Genomic DNA, 18,658 nt, shown 5'->3' on the forward strand with positions numbered 1-18,658 from the left:
ATGTCACCACCTCCAGGAAGCATTCCTTGACCAGCTCAGCCTTCCCCAGCCTCCCACCCTGTCCAGTGTACCCTGCTCACCCAATGGCAGCATTTACTGCCCACATATCAAGAACATATCTGAGACTAAGTAGGCAAGCTCCCATGTCCTCCCTTGGAGAGCACAACCCATGTAAAAACAAATATTAAGACACTAGTAACAGGAGCTAATGTTAATCAGACATGCTCTGTACAAGCTATTTGACATTTATAATGTCACTGAAATCTCCTTTCACCTCCAAGGCAGGGGGTGGTGGGGATCTTATTATTATCCCCATGGTCAGACGAGGAAGTACAGGCTCAGAAAGGGCAAGCACATTGCCCAGGTCACACAGCACCAGCCAGCAGACCCAGAGGACCAGGCCAGGGCCGGCGGGCATGGCCTCCACGCTTCCCCAGCCATCCTCTGAAATGCTCTGGCATGCAGACTTACAATAGTCTGTCACGTAGAAATAGGTGGCTTCTGTCCAGGAGCCATTACCCGCCAGGGAGGTGGCCCGGACTCGCACGCTGTAATTCCCCGGAGGCAGCCCGCGTAGCCTGCAGCCACGCTCCAGAGCAAAATGCCTCCGGGAGACACACAGGTGCAGCTCCTGGAAGACAAGAAGAGGAGAGAGGGCAGGTGTGAGGGTTGTTCTTTGTCACTCGGGAATGTCCATCCCCAGCAGGAATGTCCCCTGCTCCGAAATGACACCGAGGAAGGAAGCCACAGTCCGAGTACCACGCACACGAGCCACGCTGGCCCGGTCAGAGTCTCCGCATTCTGGCTCTCCACGTAAGGAAGCTCACTTGGAAGCTGTCGTTATTGATAACAGCCACCCCTTCCTAAACCACAAGCCAGGTGTTTGACCTGGATCATGTCATTTCCCTCTTCTGACAACCCCACTGGGGCTCAGCCTCACATCAGAAACCAGGAAAGAGGCGACCAGGGCAGAGGTCAGCAAACTTTTTGCCATAAAGGGCCAGAGAGAACATTTTTTTGGCTTCAAGGGGCCAGGCAGTCACTGGGACCAACTCAAATGACCCACTCAACTCCGCTGTTGTAGCACAAGAGCAGCCCGAGGCCAATCGCCAACCCATAGCATCCATCCACAAGCAGATGAGGCCATGAGCCCACTGAACGCGGTGGATGTCAAAGCTAAACTTCGCAGGTTGACATGGGTCATAACACTATTCCCCTCTCGATGTTCTGAATTCTTTTTCCAGCCATTTGAAGATATGAAAGTGATTCTTAGATCTCGAGCTGGACAAAAACAGGCATAAAAAGTTTGCCGACACCCCTGGTTGAAGAGATGACATGGTTGGTTGGAGATCTCATAGCTGGTACGTGGCAGGGCCAACCCTTGAATCCAGAACCATCTGGCTCCTGAGCTTTCTGAAACCACTGGGGGACACAGTCACCAGGCCTCTAGAAAGTCCAAGAAGGTCGGGGAAGAAGAGACCTACATGACCTAAACCAAATTTCAGGCTTTGCCCCCCACCTGCTAGCCTCAGATCCAAACATGTGAATGTACTTTATGTCTTAAGGACACATTTTATTTAAGATTTTTTAAATTTTATTTATTTATTCATGAGAGACAGAGAGAGAGAGAGAGAGAGGGGCAGAGACACAGGCAGAGGGAAAAGCAGGCTCCATGCAGGGAACCCATGTGGGACTCAATCACAGGACTCCAGGATCACGCCCTGAACTAAAGGCAGATGCTTAACGGCTGAGCCACCCAGGCGTCCCAAGGACACGTTTTAAAGCTCCTTCCCACCTCTTGATTTGATTTGACCATTCTGAAAAAAAGAGATGGGATCTACCTCAATCTCTGAAAACAGAGAGGAGATAAGTAAAGCATACACAGCCCAGTGATAACCGTGTAAACAGAGATCAACCCAGAGCTTTCTTGGGAGAGGCAAGATCACTGGGAAATGAGACCATGAAACCTGCACGAGTCAGGCCAAATTTTAAGAACTTTCCAAAACAGCTCCAAGTTCCTGGGCTTATCATGTGACAATAGCAGCCAGAAAACAGATCGGGCTGGATTGGGCTGGCAGCGGCGGGGGGGGGGGGGGGGGGGGGTGCGCTCTGATCCAAAGGTTCTTCCAAGTAGAATGAGTCACCAAGCAGAAAGGGACAAATAAGCAAATATAGCAACCAAAGGTAGCTGCTATCAGGAACAAAGTGGAAATGCATCCTCCAAGGCCGGCAATGGGTCCCACAAACCTCAAGGGGTGAGAGGACCAGGAAGGGAGCATGATGGAAGGAACAAGGCGGCTGTCTCTCCACAGGCACTGAGAAACAAAAGCAAAAACGAGAAGCAAAAAAAAAAAAAAAAAAAAAAAAAAAAGAGAGAGAGAGAGAGAAGCAAAACCTGACAAAGAGCAAAGAAGCCAAATATATGAAAGTTTGTGCCATCAAGAAAGAATCTCAAAACTGTGAAAGATACTGAAGCCAAGGACAGGAGTACACCAAAGTTCAACATCGATGCTCCTTCCAGGGAGGGGGTGGTCCCTGGGGCCAGGGTCTCCTGGGCAGAGAGGGGATGAGGTAAGAGGGCAAATGACTCCAGCAAGAGGCTCAAGGACAGAGAGATTCGAAGGTGATGCAGCTAGAGGGGATTTCAGTTAACCTACAAATACCAAAAAAAAAAAAGACCTCCCACCAAATGCTGGAGAGAATTTTGTAGAACTGGCAAATTCATACCCCAACAGTATTAATGGTATGCTTAAAAAAATTGGGGTGCCTGGGTGGCTCAGTCAGTTAAGTGTCTGCCTTCGGCTCAGGTCATGACCTTGGAATCCTGGGATTAAACCCCAAGTCGGGCTCTCTATTCAGTGGGAAGCCTGCTTCTCTCTCTCCCCCTCCTGCCCCCTGCTTGTACTCTCTTACTTTCTAACAAATAAAATCTTTAAAAAAACTATTTTTACATTATTTTCTTACTTTATCAAAGCAATGCCAGGTAATAAAGGAAAATGTTGGAGATAATCTGCCATCTTGTCTATGACAAGGTTTTTTTTGTTTTGTTTTCAAGAATTTTTTTTTAATAATAAATTTATTTTTTATTGGTGTTCAATTTGCCAACATACAGAAGAAATATAAATAATAGTGAAAGGGAATAGAAGGGAAGGGAGAAGAAATGGGTAGGAAATATCAGAAAGGGAGACAGAACATGGAAGACTCCTAACTCTGGGAAACGAACTAGGGGTGGTGGAAGGGGAGGAGGGTGAGGGGTGGGGGTGAATGGGTGAGCACTTGGTGTTATTCTGACAAGGTTTTTTAAAAGGTGACTGTAATCTCTCACTGTCTCCTATTTTCCCCCCATCTCTGTGTTCCCCTAATGGGCAAACAGGGCCAGTCTGAAGGGAAACAAAAGCAAAAATGAACTATTGGGACTTCATCAGGATAAAAAGCTTCTGCACAGCAAAAGAAACAGTCCACAAAACTAAAAGACAACCTACAGAATGGGAGAAGATATTTGCAAATGACCTATCAGATAAAGGGCTAGTTTCCAAGATCTGTAAAGAACTTAACAAACTCAACACCCAAGAAATAAACAATCCAATCATGAAATGGGCAGAAGACATGAAAAGACATTTCTCCAAAGAAGACATAGACATGGCCAATAAGCACATGAGAAAATGCTCCACATCACTTGCCATCAGGGAAATACAAATCAAAACCACAATGAGATCCCACCTCACACCAGTGAAAATGGCGAAAATTAACAAGGCAGGAAACAAATGTTGGAGAGGATGTGGAGAAAGGGGAACCCTCCTGCACTGTTGGTGGGAATGCAAACTGGCACAGCCACTCAGTGTGGAGGTTCCTCAACAAGTTAAAAATAGAGCTACGCCACAACCCAGCAATTGCACTACTGGGGATTTACCCTGAAAGATACTGATGTAATGAAACACCGGGACACCTACACCCCAATGTTCATAGCAGCAATGTCCACAATAGCCAAACTACAGAAGGAGCCACGATGTCCTTCAACAGATGATGGATAAAGAAGATGCGGTGTGTATGCTAAGTGAAATAAGTCAGTTAGAGAAGGACAATCATCATATGGTTTCACTCATACGTGGAATATAAGAAATAGTGAAAGGGATTATAAGGGAAAGGAGGGGAACTGAGTGGTAAAAATTAGAGAGGGAGACAAACCATGAGAGACTCCTAACTCTGGGAGACAAACAAAGGGTTGCATAAGGGGAGGTGGGTGGAGGAATGGGGTAACTGGGTGATGGGCACCGAGGAGGACATTTGGTGGAATGAGCACTGGGTATTAAACTACATGTTGGCAAATTAAAATTTTTTTAAGATTTTATTTATTTATTCATACAGAGAGAGAGAGGCAGAGACACAGGCAGAGGGAGGCTCCATGCATGGAGCCTGACACAGAACCCGTTGATCCCGGGTCTCCAGGATCACACCCCAGGCTGCAGGCGGTGCTAAACTGCTGCGCCACCAGGGCTGCCCGGCAAATTAAATTTAAATAAAAAATGTGAACAAACAAAAATGAATAAAATAAAATAAATATTTAAAAAAATAGGGCCAGTCTGTCCGGGATTGGTGCTCGGCCATGTGGGGCAGACACTCTAATGGGGATTCCTACTGGTGACCCTTGGGCTCCAGGAACAGGGGAGGCAGTCCAGTCAAAGGCAGCTGGGAGAATTTAGAGTTAGGTCAATAGGGTAACCAACTGTCCCAGTTTGCCCTGGACCAAGGGGTTCCTACGATGTAGGACTTCAGTGCTCACTACTGGCAAATTCCAGGCAAACGGGAAAGAGTTGGTCATAGCAGCACAAATAAAATCAAGGAGGGTCTGCAGTGGAAACATGCTGCCCACTGCAAAGAATCCACATGCTCTTCCTTGCTGCCCAAAACATCCCAAACTTCTTTTGGAAGCTGACCCTCCCCCTTGCGAAGCTCCTGCCTCCCATCCTCAACCCCACCCTGGTTCTAGGGCTGACCCTAACTTCTGCCTGCAGCAGAAGAGCCCCATGAGTTCAGGGAAGAGCACAACAAAACTCAGGCCCAAATGAGCCATCGGGAAAATGCAAACCAAGACCACGATGAGATACCACTGGCACCCACAAGCATGGCTCTAATAAAAAAGATAGCCAACAAGTGTTGGAATCATAGGAAATATAAAATGGTGCAGCCACTGTGGGGAGAGTGGGCATTTCCTTAAAAGAGTTAGCACGGGATCCAGGGACCCCATCCCTTGACATGCACCTAGGAGAACTGAAACCACACATCCACACAGAAATGCTCTGAGCTCTTACACACAAATGCTCTGAGCAGGATTACTCACAAGAAAGTGAAAATGACCCAAATGCCCATCTATGGATGAGTGAATAACAAAATGTGGTCCACTCATATGATGGAATATTTCTCAGTCATGAAAAGGAATGAAGCCTGGACACACACCACTGCATGGACGGGCCTCAAAAACATGATGATGATTATAGAAGCCGGTAACAGAAGGCCATATATCGTATGATTCATTCAAAGGAAGTGTCCAGAACAAGCAAATCCATAGAGAATTCAATAAAATTTTATAATAAAATCGTAAAAATCTTTTTTAAAAATGCTGAATTATATATAACTCAATAAAACTTTACAATAAAAATTATAAAGTTCTCTAAAGGGCAGCCCGGGTGGCTCAGGGGTTTAGCTCCGCCTTCAGCCCAGAGTGTGATCCTGGAGACCCGGGATGGAGTCCCAACATCAGGCTCCCTGCATGGAGCCTGCTTCTCCCTCTGCCTGTGTCTCTGCCTCTCTCTCTGACTCTCATGAATAAATAAATAGAACCTCAAAAAAAAAAAAAAAGGAAGCGATCTCTAAAAAGACGCCATTGAATTATACACAATTCAATAAAATTTTACAACAAAAATTGTAAATATCTTTTTTAAAAAACCACTGAATTGTATACAATTCAATAAAATTTTACAATAAAGATTGTAAAGATCTTTTAAAAGATGCCATTGAATTGTATACAATTCAATAAAACTTTACAATAAAAATTGCAAAAATCTTTTTAAAAAACACCATTGAATTGTGTATTTTATTTTGTTTTATTGTAAAGATTTTATTCGTAAGCAATCTCTACACCCAATGTGGGGCTCGAACTCACAACTCTGAGATCAAGAGTCGCACGCTCTACAGACCGAGCCAGCCGGGCACCCCAAATTGTATATTTTAAATGGGTGTATTTTATGGTATGCAAATGTACCACAGTAAAGCTGTTATTATAAAAAACAAAAACAAAAACAAAAAAAACCTCATGCCCAAGCCTGACTTTATGGCTCCCAAAACTAAAAACTTTAGGGACCCCTGGGTGGCTCAGTGGTTGAGTGTCTGCCTGTGGCTCAGGGCGTGATTCTTGGGTCGCAGGATCGAGTCCCACATCGAGCTTCCTGCATGGGGCCTGCTTCTCCCTCTGCCTGTGTCTCTGCCTCTCCCTCTCTGTGTCTCTCATGAAAAATAAATTTCAAAATCTTAAAAAAACAAACAAACAAAAAAAAAACTAAAAACTAAAAACTTTAACTTTCTGGCCATATATAGAAAATGACCTCTGACCTAAGTGACTGCCCTCAGGTGTAGATAGCAGACTCCAGAGCCCAACAGTCCAGTTTAAGTCCTGAGTCCGAGCAAGTCCACTCAGCTCCTCCAATGTCCATGCTCCTGCCCGAAAAAGGAGGCACTAACAGATCCCACCTGGTTGGGTCGTTGTGAGGTTCACATGGACAGTTGCAAAGGACTCAGTGCAATGTCTGGGACAGGGGAAGGGCTCAGTCAAACCCAAGGAGGTGAAGTGACTCATTTGCTCAAAGTCACATGGTAAAGGGGAGAGTTGTCCCGTTAGATTCAAGCCCCCACCAGTGACTCTGAGCAGCCCAAAGCCCTGCTAGGGACGGAAATCTACCCCCACAGTAGTTACAGGCGTGGCTTAGAGCGCGAACTGGCCAACTCCAGCCTGCTGCCTGTTTTTGTAAAAAAAAAAATGTTTCACTGGCACACGACCATACCCATTAGTTTACACATCCTCTATATGGTGGCTTCCGAGCTACAACAGCAGAGTTAAGTATTTGCAACAGAGACCATCTGGCTGCAGAGCCAAACATGTTCACTCTCTGGCCCTTTACAGAAAAACAGTTGCCAACCCTTGGATTAGAACATCAGATAGTCTTGGGTTTGAATCCTGACTTTATTCTCATGGACCCTGGACAAAACTATTTAAATTCTGGCTGCCTCAGTACCAAGGTCACTGGGCTATTCTGAGGATTTATCGCATTTCATCGGTCCTGAGAGGCATATTATTTTCACATTTTGGCATTTCTGAAATTGCAATGCATCTTACAAGCAACACAGACTTACAATTAGAATTGGCAGCATCTTTTTTTTTCTTTTTTAGCAGTCCACAAAAATCATGGGGCTGCTTATCATGCCTTGGACGGGATAAAACACGATAAATGAGATACTACTGTGTGTTCCCTGCCTCCTGTGTGCAAGACACCCAGTAGAACCCTCAGGATAGCCTGGCCACTTTTTTATTCTCAGGTTACATATCTTGCACGTCTCTGCATTCACACACCACCCTGCACGGTGTCTGGTAGCAAACAAAAAATTACTTATCAAGATCTTAAGTGATTTGTCCCCAGACTCAGATAACTCTGTCTAAAGGGAAATGGGTCTCCTGCCGTGTCAGGAGGGACACACCATCATTCATCTTGTAGGACGAGGCTGAAATGTGAGAAGCAATGTGGGAAACAGGAAATAAATAAGTTTATAGATTGGCACTTCTGAGCCATCGCCCTGGAAAGTTGTAAATCTGAGGCTTTGAGTCCTCATGACAACACATCTGATAGGAGAAGTGCCTGGGCCAGGTTTAAGAAGAGGAAGGAGGTCCCAGTGACAGCTTGGAGGCACAGGCCCGAGCATCAGGAGTCTTACCTCATCGCCATACCGTCGGTAACTCACTTCATAAAGCACGATCAGACCATTGGGTTCCTTTGGCTCCTGCCACATCAAGTGAACGACATTGTTCTCGAAGATTTCGTGGGTCACGGGGCCAACGATGTCGTCTGCCTTGGCTGTGAGGAGCAGTGGTTAGAGGCAGGCACCTAACCCCTGGACCCAATCCCACCTCCACCACCTACCAGCTGGGCAACCACCCTCAAGCTGCTTGCCTAACTGTCCTGTGTTCCACTTTCCTCGTGGGAAATTTCCTACGTGTAAAACTCACTTCTTTACGGGACTACCTACGTCCCTATCTCTCCATCTGTCTTATCTCATATCCCATCGGTTCTATTGCTCAGGAGAACCCTGATTAATGCCATACATCTATGTATGTCTTAATTTCGCTTTATTTTTCTCATGTGTATATCTGCGTGTGTAGATTTGTTAACATTTATATAATGGCTATGCACGACTCGTGCAATCAAATGATCATACAGGCAATATGGACAGACCCTCAGGGCATTCTGCTCAGTGAAATCAGCCAAACAGAGAAAGACAAATACTGTGTGATCTCACTCATATGTGGAATCTAAAAAAAGCAGAACTCACAGATAACAGAGTAGAATGGTGGTTACCAGGGGCTGGGGGGACCTGAGGGGTAATGCAAAGATATTAACCGAAGGGTCCAAACTTCCAGCGTGGACGATGAATCAGTTGTAGGGATCTAACAACGTACAGCGTGGTGACTACAGTTAACAATACTTTACGACACTCTTGGAAGTTGCTAGGAGAGTAGATCTTAAGTGTTCTCACTACAGAAAAAGGAATGTAATCGTGTACTGGGATGGAGGTGGGAGCCAACGCTACAGTGGTAATCACACTGAATACACACGTGTATCAAATCCACACGCCGTACACCTTACGCAATGTTATATGTTAATGGTATCTCAATAAAGCTGGGTACGAATAAAAATAAGAAATGACAAAGACAAATAAGTTAAAGTACACATCCCCGCTGCCTAACGGGTGGAGGGCTTCCCCTGGGTCAGCCTGGGGCTCCTGGGGCCACGATGTGACAACCCACCTTCGGGCATGGTCCTGGCGCTGACATAGGCCGCCACGCTGCACCTCTCCTCGGGGGAGTCTTGGTTGCAAGCCTGCAGCTCGATGCGGTAGCCAGTGAAGTGGCGCAGACCGGAGATGACCAGAGATTCTTTGTTCACCACTTTCTCGAAGGGCTTGTGCTCCTCCGGGCTCGTGGGCGTGCTGGTCGAGGTGTTGGGGAAACCAGGAACTGTGGGTATAGCTGCTGTCACGTTGCCAGCATCACTGAGCGCCCTGCGTTTCCTCGATGGCCTGTCACGACAACAGGACACACACGGTCATGCAATCACCACCCTGAGGACAAAACGCTGCGGGGGAATCAGAAGGCTCAAAATCACAGGCTGGTGCAGTGGGGATGCAGGGAGGCACACAGATTAAATGCAGGTTGCCAGGAATTACAACCCGGAGCAGCTTCCAGGATGCCCTCCAGGCGGGGCAGGGGGCAGAGGGGACTCCAGGACCATCTGCAGAGGACACACACCAATATTCCCCCTCAACATGCTTGATTTCAGGTTGTCATTTTGCAGATTAATCGGCCACCCAGGGTCAGTGTTAAAGATAAGATGCCCAAAGCATGGAAGAGTCTAACTTTTCATGAACCCTGTCAAATGGCAGGAGCCCAGCAGCCCCAACTACTGGCCAGCATCAGCAGACTAAACAGGAAAAACGCATCTTCTAATTCTTGTGACCCTACAGGACATCTTCATCATAGTAGTGACTAAATTTCAATTGTTGGGTGAAAAAAAGAGAAAAATCTTATCACTCAGGTCAGTAAGGGTAACTCCAAAAAAACAAACAAAAACCCAATGCAGTCAACACACATTTCCCCCCGATTAATTAAGAAGAAATTAAGAAATGAACCTAATGGCCTAAAAATGTATAGACACGCATACACAAAAAGCATAGAGAAAATTTCATTTACTCATCATGCCACCGCACACTGTTTCCTGTGGGCAATTTGTTTTTTTTTTCTAGAAATATTATGTGTAGGTATAATGAGGACCAAGCTAGTTTTGTATGCCTTTGTTCGCTTGTGGAAACATTCATCAAAGAGCTTCCTTAAACCATAATGCCCTAAGTACTGAGCATGGAATTTATGTTTTGTCTTTTTTCAGTGTGGAAGTTTTCCTTCCCTGCTACAAATGTTCACCTCAGAAAACTTGGATGAGAAAATATTCAATTGATGCATGAGCCATAAATGACTAAGCATCGTCCTCTTTTATTTCCTGCACACACACACACCTCATTTTATTGTACTTTGCCCTATCGTGCTTTGCAGATCCTGCACGTTTACAAATTGAAGGTCGGTGGTGGCCCCACATCGGGCAAGTCTACCAGCACTCTTTTTCCAATAGCATTTCCTCACTTTGGGTCTCGGGGTCACCTTTTGGTGATTCTCACACTGCTTCAAACGTTCTCATTATTATTGTGGTTATTGCAGTGATCTGTGATCTGTGATTACGACTCAACGAAATCCCAGATGATGGTTTGCGTTTTTTAGCAATGTTTTTTTTAATTAAGGTGTGTATGCTGATTTGTTAGACATAATGCTGTTGCACACCTAATAGAGCACAGTCGAGTCGCAACGGAACATTTATACGCACTGGGAAACCAAAACTCACGTGACCTGCTTTCCTACAATATTCATCTTACCACGGTGGGTCTAGAACTGAGCCCTAAGTACCTCTGTACAAGGATGCCCTCATGCGGGCATTTTGCTATTATAAATTATTATAATATTATAATAATTATAATAAATATTGCTATATTTAATATTTAATAAATATTTATAATAATATTATAAATATTGCTGTGATCATTGATTATCTTAAGACATCCTAAAACTAGACTCTTTTAAGAAGGGAAATCACCAGACTGTGCCAATTTGCCCATAGGGCAAAATTGCTCTCCAGGGCCTTTAGACTGACTGGGAGGTCTTACCAGTAGCCTCTGAAACTGCACCTCAGGGTAACCTCATCAGTGCACTGGGTTAAAGGATTCTTTGGGATTTGTTTGTTTGCAGATTTTCAATACAAGAGATTGACCGAAAAACAAAGCACTGCTGCTTTGTTTGCATTTCTTAGAACCATTCTCTGTGAGCTTGTCTTTCCTTCCTCCGTTCCTCGGTTCCTCATGTTTCTCTAGGGAAGTGCCTGTCTCTCTCCTCTGTTTCTGGGATATTCTAGCGCTTTCCTCACTGTTCCTACTCCTGCCCTGTTTATTCACTAAGGATATTAACACTATCAACCACGCTGCACAATTTACCCATCTGTCAATCGCCAGTGGGTTTTCTTTAAGTGGTGCGAAAAAGTCTCCCACACGTATCTGGACAATCTTAGTGCTCGGCAGACTTTAGAATTTTTTAATTCTCCACTTGGTTACCAAGGTGGTATGGCAATTACGAAAGGGATCTCCTCTGTTTTCTAACTATTGCTAATATATCGATGGGCTTTTTGTTTAATTTTATTGTACCTTCTTTCCCAAACTCTCTTCTAAGAGCTTCAGAGCTGAGTTTTCAAGGATCGTACTAGAAAAAGAGTCAGCTAACTTTTCCTGTCGATGGTAGAAAGTAACTATTTTCGATTTTGTGGGACACGTGCCACACGCACTTTTTGTCAAAACTCTCAATGGCTTTCCAGCTATTGTAGCTTGAAAGCAGTTGTACACAAAATATAAACAAATGGGAGCAGCTGCATTCCAATAAAACTTCATTGACAAGAAATGGGTGGCCAGCCTGTACGCCGTAGCCCATAGCGTGTTTACTACCGTTGCGCTAGGCTGTCTGCGAATATCAATAACGTTATTTCCTCACAATCCATTCTTTGCTATTCTAATTTCTGTTTCTTGTCTTATTGCATTGGCTAGACACCCAGGGAAATGTTAATTAGCAATGATGACACCACAACACTGGGGTTCCTTCTAAATATAACAGGAACAGATTAAGTACAATGTTAGGTTGGCTATTGGTTTCACTCAAGTAATATTTACCTGTAGCAGAAGTATCCTACTCCCATTTTTATAAAAGGCCTCTTTTTTGCTCATCATTTGCCTCATTTTTTGCTCATTAATTTGACAATGGAGATTATTACGTGATTTTCCTTATTGGGTCCCTTAATGAACTATCATATCTCTGGGTCATAAACCGTCCTTGCACTTCTGAGTTAAATGATACCATTAGCACACAGTTTCATTTAGGACGTTTGGATCTAAAGTCTCATGTTAGCTGGTCCTGGGGTTTCTGTTGACATGGCATCTGCATCAGGTTCTACTAAGGAGTGTTATGTTAGCTTCATAAAATGAGCTGGAGGGACACCTCGGTGGCTCAACGGTTGAACATCTGCCTTTGAGATCCCAGGGTCCTGGAATCAAGTCCCACATCAGGCTCCCCGTGGAGAGCCTGCTTCTCCCTCTGCCTATGTCTCTGCCTCTCTCTGTGTGTCTCTCATAAACAAATAAATAAAAATATTTTTAAATAAAACAAAAAACAAAACAAAACAACCTAGAAAGATTTCCATAGATTCCTATGCTCAGAAAAGTTTCTATATTACAGAGTTTGAAATAACTCATCTATAAAATTCTCTGGGTCCAGGGACTATTTGAGACATAATTTTTAGTCATTTACCAAAGGTATTAGAATATTTAATTTTTTCTGCTTTGTCTTGAATCAGATCAAATTAAGACTTCACTTCTCACCAAAAGCTTCAAATTGGATAACACAAAATTGTCCAGAGACAGTTCAACATTAAAATCTTCCTTGGACCCAGTAGTATATCATCTGCTTTACTTCTAGTTATTTGTGGTTTCATCCTTATATTTGCAAGTTCAGCAATCTTGATTTCCCCTCCCCTGCAATACATTTCTATTTTTACCTTTTCAGGTTTTTTTCTTAAGTCACAAAATCATTTAAGGCTACTAATTTGCATCAAAGCCCAGTTTTTGGCGATATTCTACAAATTTAAGCTATGTGAGTGAGATTCTCCTTCCCACTATTTTCCAAGTGGACTTTAATGAAAGTCCCCACATCTGCCTCTCCCAAAAGGTATAAAAGTGATCGACTTTTAAATCACCAGGAAACACTTATCCTTTCAAATGTTTCAAGTCAATTTTTAGTTCCTACTGCACTGTAGTCAGAAAATAAATCCTGGTGGGGGCTGTGGGGGGGTATGCATTAAGATTTTTTGCATGGAAAAAAAAAAGATTTTTTGCATGGTCCTCTCATATGCAAAGAGCAGTGACGTCCCTGGACAAAAAACAAAGATGAGTCCATGTTAGTGAGATTCAAAACATTTCCATCCACGCACAGGTGGGGTTCCCAAATGACCATGACACAGTGCCTCATGAAGAACCACTGAGAAATGGGTGTCTGGACCACTAGAAACATGAAAAGGTCTCATCAAAGAAGCCGAATGTACTTGCAGTCATCCCCCCTTATCTGTAGCTTGGGGTTCCCACAGGCTCCACTGCTTACACACCCCACAATCTCATGCCAAACCAGCGGTCCTCAACCAGGGGTGGGTCTGCCCCTCACCCCACCACTGGGGGACATCTGGCATGTCTGGAAACATTTTTGGCTGTCGCTACTTGGGGAACGCATGAGCTACTGGCATTGTGAGACCAGAGACCAGAGATGCTGCTCAACATCCTACCACACCCAGGGCAGGCCCCGCTACTAAGAATACTCTGACCCTAAATGTAGGTCCCTCTGAGATAGAGAAACCCTGATCTGGACCAAAGCCTTAAATTTCTAGGCCTCTCTTTTCTCCAGATTATATTCCAAATGGCCACTAGATGTCAGATCGGGGCCACACAAACATGCCTGAAAACAAATAAAGCAAACCTTCACTGCTGAGAGCATAAAATCCCTCCACATGGCCCCCACTGGCCTTTCCAGTCTCCCGGCTGGTTCCTGGCTGGTTCCTCCCAAAAGCCCGTGATTCACCCCAGGGCCTCTGCCTGTCCTCCCCTCCAGGACAACCCATCCCCCTTTGCTGTTCAAGACACAAGTCAAAGGCAAGCCTGCCCGTCCTCCGTGGACTTCAGTGACATGCACACCTGTGCTCACACCTGCAGTCCCACACTTGTCACCCCAAATAAAAAACGTTCTGCTAGCAGATCAGGCTCTCCCACTGCCTGCTGCATGTGGCTTCGACTCTGGGTGTCAGACATAGCTCTGCCCACACCGTAGGTGTTGATAAATAAATGTTCAGCGAACGAATGCATGGAGGGACATGTGGGGCATCTAAGAGGTGCCCAGAAAGAAGCTTTTCTGTTCTACGTTTTTTTTTTTAAGTAAACTCCACCCCCAACGTGGGGTTCAAACTCATGACCCAGAGACCAAGAGTCACAAGCTCTACTGACTGAGCCAGCCAGGTGCCCCTTGATTCTATGTTTTAGTAAGAATATGTTAGTGAAGATTTGTTCCCAACATTCATGCCCAGATCCCATTTGAGGGTGAAGGCAATTAACGTTTGGATTCACGAAGCCTCTGGTGTCAGCAGAGCAGCCCATCACATGCATTAAGCCACAGAAGCCCCCGGAGTGTCGAAGGCACACAGCGTGCTTCCTGCCCTGCCTGGCCTGGCTCTGCACTGAGCAGCCACCAGCGGCCACGCAGACGTCCTGCAGGTGAGCCATACCTAGTGTCCTCAGCACCAGGGCTCGAAGAGGATTTTCTGTGAAAACAAAACCAACCACTTTGAGGACACACAGAACTCTTGCAGACCGACGACTTCCTTCTGACACCCTGGAAGCCACATTCCCTCCGAGCAGCCCAAGGGTGCCCTGCCCTTGACTGTGGACCACTTTTCCCAACACCCAACTCACATCGGCTCCAGCAGGTGCAGAGAACCCAGCAAGAAGAATATCAGAGAAAATCCCCTCTCCCCACACTCCCTGCCGGAGACCTGGCCAGCTGGGGTTCCCCCCGGATGTCAAACCTGACTACATTTAAACATCACAACTGACTCAGCCATTTCCTTGAGACCGGCCGTATTTTGTTTTTAATGGGTAAAACAGTAACTGCCTCCATGCCTGGGCTTGACATTTAGTACTCTTGGACTCAGGGTCATCGGGTGGGGGAGAAACACAAGGAAAAGAGGGTTTTTTAGAATTTTACACACCGATGGCTCTGGAAAAACATCTATTTGTATGAGAAGGGGTGGAAGGCATTTGAAGGGACCCATCTTAGCATCCTTTTTTTTTTTTTTTTATCATCTTTTTTTTATCCCAACGTTAACCAAGTGCGGTTTCGATCCACTTTGGAAACCTCCCATTGCATCTGATATTCCTGGGTGGCCCGCCTGCTGAGGTCTGTAAGGGGAGCGGGATAGGAGGTGGCTCACCAGCTCCCATAACTGGATCACTCGCCAGCTCAGAAACACTGGCTTTGGACCCATGGAAGGGAGGTGACAAGGAGGTCGGTAGGTTACTATAAAGATTCATGAGCTGTTATGATGCAGACAGAGCTGTTGACATCAGGTGGGTCGAGGCAGGGATGCTGCTCAACAATCCCACAGCACAGAGGACCACAGCCCCACAGTAGAGGAGGAGCTGGCTCTAAAGGTTGGCAGGGCTCAGGCTTCACTGTGAAGCCTGAGCGACTCACGTGCTCTCACGTTCCTAAGAAATAGGAACTATTATTATCTGCACTTGGCAGATAAGTAAACTGAGGCATCGAGAGAAACATGCCATTTACCTAAGTATCTCTGCCCTGGGAAAGGCAAAGACGGATGAGTAGCGTGGGGTCACTACAAACCCTCTCAGATCAAATGTACATCAATAAATCCCTTCATTCACTAAAGGAAACTCAACATATTTAAACAGGAGAAGCCTTGGGATGTTGAAGATGCCATAGAAATTTCCAGAACGGTTGAGAAGCCTGCGGAGACGGACAAGCCTGAGACTTGAAAGTAAATCAAGCATGGGGCCAGGTGGGCATCCCTCAGGTTGTGCCTCAAAATCTAATGGAGCTCATCTAAGAACGCAGATGGAGGCCTGAGGCTGGGACACAGAGGTTGGGCCACGTGGGGAAACAAATATTAGGTGTTTTTTGTTTTTTGTTTTTTAACCTTTCCCCATTTAGGGTGCTTATGTACTCTTCCTGGCAAGGTTGCTACTGAATCTCCTCCTTTACCCACCTGCCCACCCTCTGGGTCCCCACTTCATCCTCTTCCCCGGGTAATGACCCCCAACACCGAGCCTAGGAACCATCCTGACCTGGGGACGAACACCACGTTGTGCAGGTAATCCTCAAACGTCTTCCTAAAAGAGGACTCCTCTAGCTCCTTGAGGATCTGAGAGTCCGTTTTGGGGCAGGAGCAGCATTCGCCGGCAGACTCCTCGTATTCACTCTGGTTGTGCTTCTGGGAGCCCTCGGCCTCGAACGGCGGAGACCAGGTCCGGGAGGGCAGCTTCAACCCTAGAGAGAGGCAGGACAGGTGGCCTCGGCTCTTCCCCCTGACCCCGTAGGGGTCACACACACACGGCAGAGGGGGGCCTTCTCAGAGGGCCCGGGCATGTGGGACACCTGTGCAGCTCAGCGTGTTCCAGAAACTGTAAGACACCGTGAGCCCATTGGGCTGGGAGACCTAAGGTGCCCAGGTATGTCCCTGCCCCATGGAGCTTACAACCCAAGGGATGAGAGGGGCGGTGGGTGGGAGCGGGGAGCTGCCGGTTGCTGACACACAATAAACACAAATGCCTATGCCATGGGTCAGCCAGCAGGGTAAAAGCACAGAGGATGTCTGGGGGTGATGCTTTTCCCGGGGTGGTCTCAGAGAAAGTGACCGCTGAACAGTCCCAAATTAAGTAAAGGAATGAGCTACCCACATATCTTGGTGTAAAGGGGTTCAGATGCAACAAAAAGCAAGAGCCAAGGCCCCATGGTAGGAATTTCCTTGGCCTGCAGAGAGACACCAAGAACCCAAAGCAGCTCGAAGGACAGCATGGTGGGAGGTGGGATTAGAAAAAGATGGGGGGCTAGAGGGTGAGTGACAGTTGCATGAATGAATCAACCAGCCAGTCAACCACATAAAGTGACGGGAGGCCATATAAAGGATCTGACCAACAGACCCAGTGGTTACAAACCAATGAATCTACAGTTCATTCAGGAATCCCGAAGTCAGAGTAGAGCAGTGGTTCGTCCCCAGGGTCAGGGGAGGGGTGACTCTGCACTGTCCCCCAGCCCAGGACACTGGGCAAGGTCTGGAGACATTCTGGCTGTGATGAATAGTAGGGGGGGAGGAGACTCTGGCAGCTGAGGGGTGAGGCCAGGGGTGCTGCTCACCATCCGACAGGGCACAGGACAGCCCGCCCCACCCCAGAGAGAGACCTGGCCCCAAATGTCAACAGTGCTGAGATCAAGAAACTCTGGACTAATGACATGAGGGGAGACAGAGGAGGGAAGATAGTTTTCAAAGAAGCACAGAAAAGGGAATTGAAAAAAGAAAAGAAAAAAAAAAAAACAGAGAAAGAGAGAGAGAGAACCCTAACTTCTAGAGGGCAGTGTCCTAAAAACACAAAGTTGCGAGCAGCCCGGGTGGCTCAACAGTTTAGCACCGCCTTCAGCCCAGGGCATGATCCTGGAGACCCGGGATCGAAGCCCACGTCAGGCTCCCTGCATGGAGCCTGCTTCTCCCTCTGCCTGTGTCTCTGCCTCTCTCTCTCTCTCCCTGTGTCTCTCATGAGTAAATAAATTAAAAAATAAAATAAATTTTTAAAAACCCACAAAGTTGCTTTTTGGAGTACCGCAGCGGGCCGCACCTTGACCCCCGAGGCCAATCCCAGGGGCACCTGCCATCCACCGGGTGGAACACAGCCACACTTCTGGGATGACCATGAGGATGGATGCTCCTCTCTGCAGGCAAAAGCCACCAAGGGCCCTGGGGTGCACCTCTCCTGCCGCCAGCCCTCGTGCCCACAGCCTCCTGGGGGCTGCTGAGCACTTCTTTCCTCTCCCCTACCATGGTCCGGGAGACAATGGGCTCTAAGGGCCTTCCCGTGACTGGCTGAGTATCCACTCGGAAGCCCAAGTATTTATACAGCTGTCAAAGCCTACCAGGGACTCTTAAAAAATATTTCTGATATTTATTAATAGACACAGGCTAACCTGGCTGGGTTAACCATTACGGACCGGTAATGGCATTAGGGGTGGGAGAAAAAGGTTGGGTTTCCTTAGTGAGGGAGGATCCTGAGAATTTTCTGGAGAGGAAAGGACTTTTGGATCAGGCCAGACACAGCTCCTCGATCCTGTTACTCCTTCTGGCCCCCACCGCAGGGCACTTAGAATCCTGTGGGTTTTTTTCTGTGACTATGTAGTAAAAGTATAGGTAATGAGTCGCCTCGGACAGTCCCGTCCACAGAGACGGAGGAGATGGTGGGAACTGGTGGGGGGTGAAGGTCAGAGTTTCATGGGGACAGAGGTTCAGGTCGGGGGAGATGAGAAAGTTCTGGAGACAGTGGTGGGGGCAGATGCACAGCAATGCGAATGTGCTTCTTGTCACTGAGCCGCACACTTAAAAATGGTTAAGGGACCCCTGGGTGTCTCAGCGGTTGAGCATCTGCCTTGGCT

At 46.5% G+C, this 18,658-nt stretch overlaps 1 protein-coding gene across 3 annotated transcripts in view; it reads right to left on the reverse strand.

The window, feature by feature from the left end:
• Positions 1 to 18,658, reverse strand: part of INSR (insulin receptor) — a 135,228-nt gene that overhangs the window by 17,568 nt on the left and 99,002 nt on the right. For 2 of the 3 annotated variants that reach the window (XM_077860063.1, XM_077860065.1), the window contains 5 exons: positions 16,306 to 16,507; positions 14,727 to 14,762; positions 9,071 to 9,342; positions 7,981 to 8,120; positions 472 to 631 (listed from right to left, as the gene is read on the reverse strand). In XM_077860063.1, the coding sequence (XP_077716189.1) occupies positions 472 to 631; positions 7,981 to 8,120; positions 9,071 to 9,342; positions 14,727 to 14,762; positions 16,306 to 16,507 (810 nt within the window). The remainder of the gene's footprint in view (positions 1 to 471; positions 632 to 7,980; positions 8,121 to 9,070; positions 9,343 to 14,726; positions 14,763 to 16,305; positions 16,508 to 18,658) is intronic. The other variant, XM_077860064.1, reaches the window with a different exon arrangement.

This window comes from Canis aureus, chromosome 19 (genome assembly GCF_053574225.1).
Source record: "Canis aureus isolate CA01 chromosome 19, VMU_Caureus_v.1.0, whole genome shotgun sequence".
In the NCBI taxonomy this organism is placed as follows: Eukaryota; Metazoa; Chordata; class Mammalia; order Carnivora; family Canidae; genus Canis; species Canis aureus.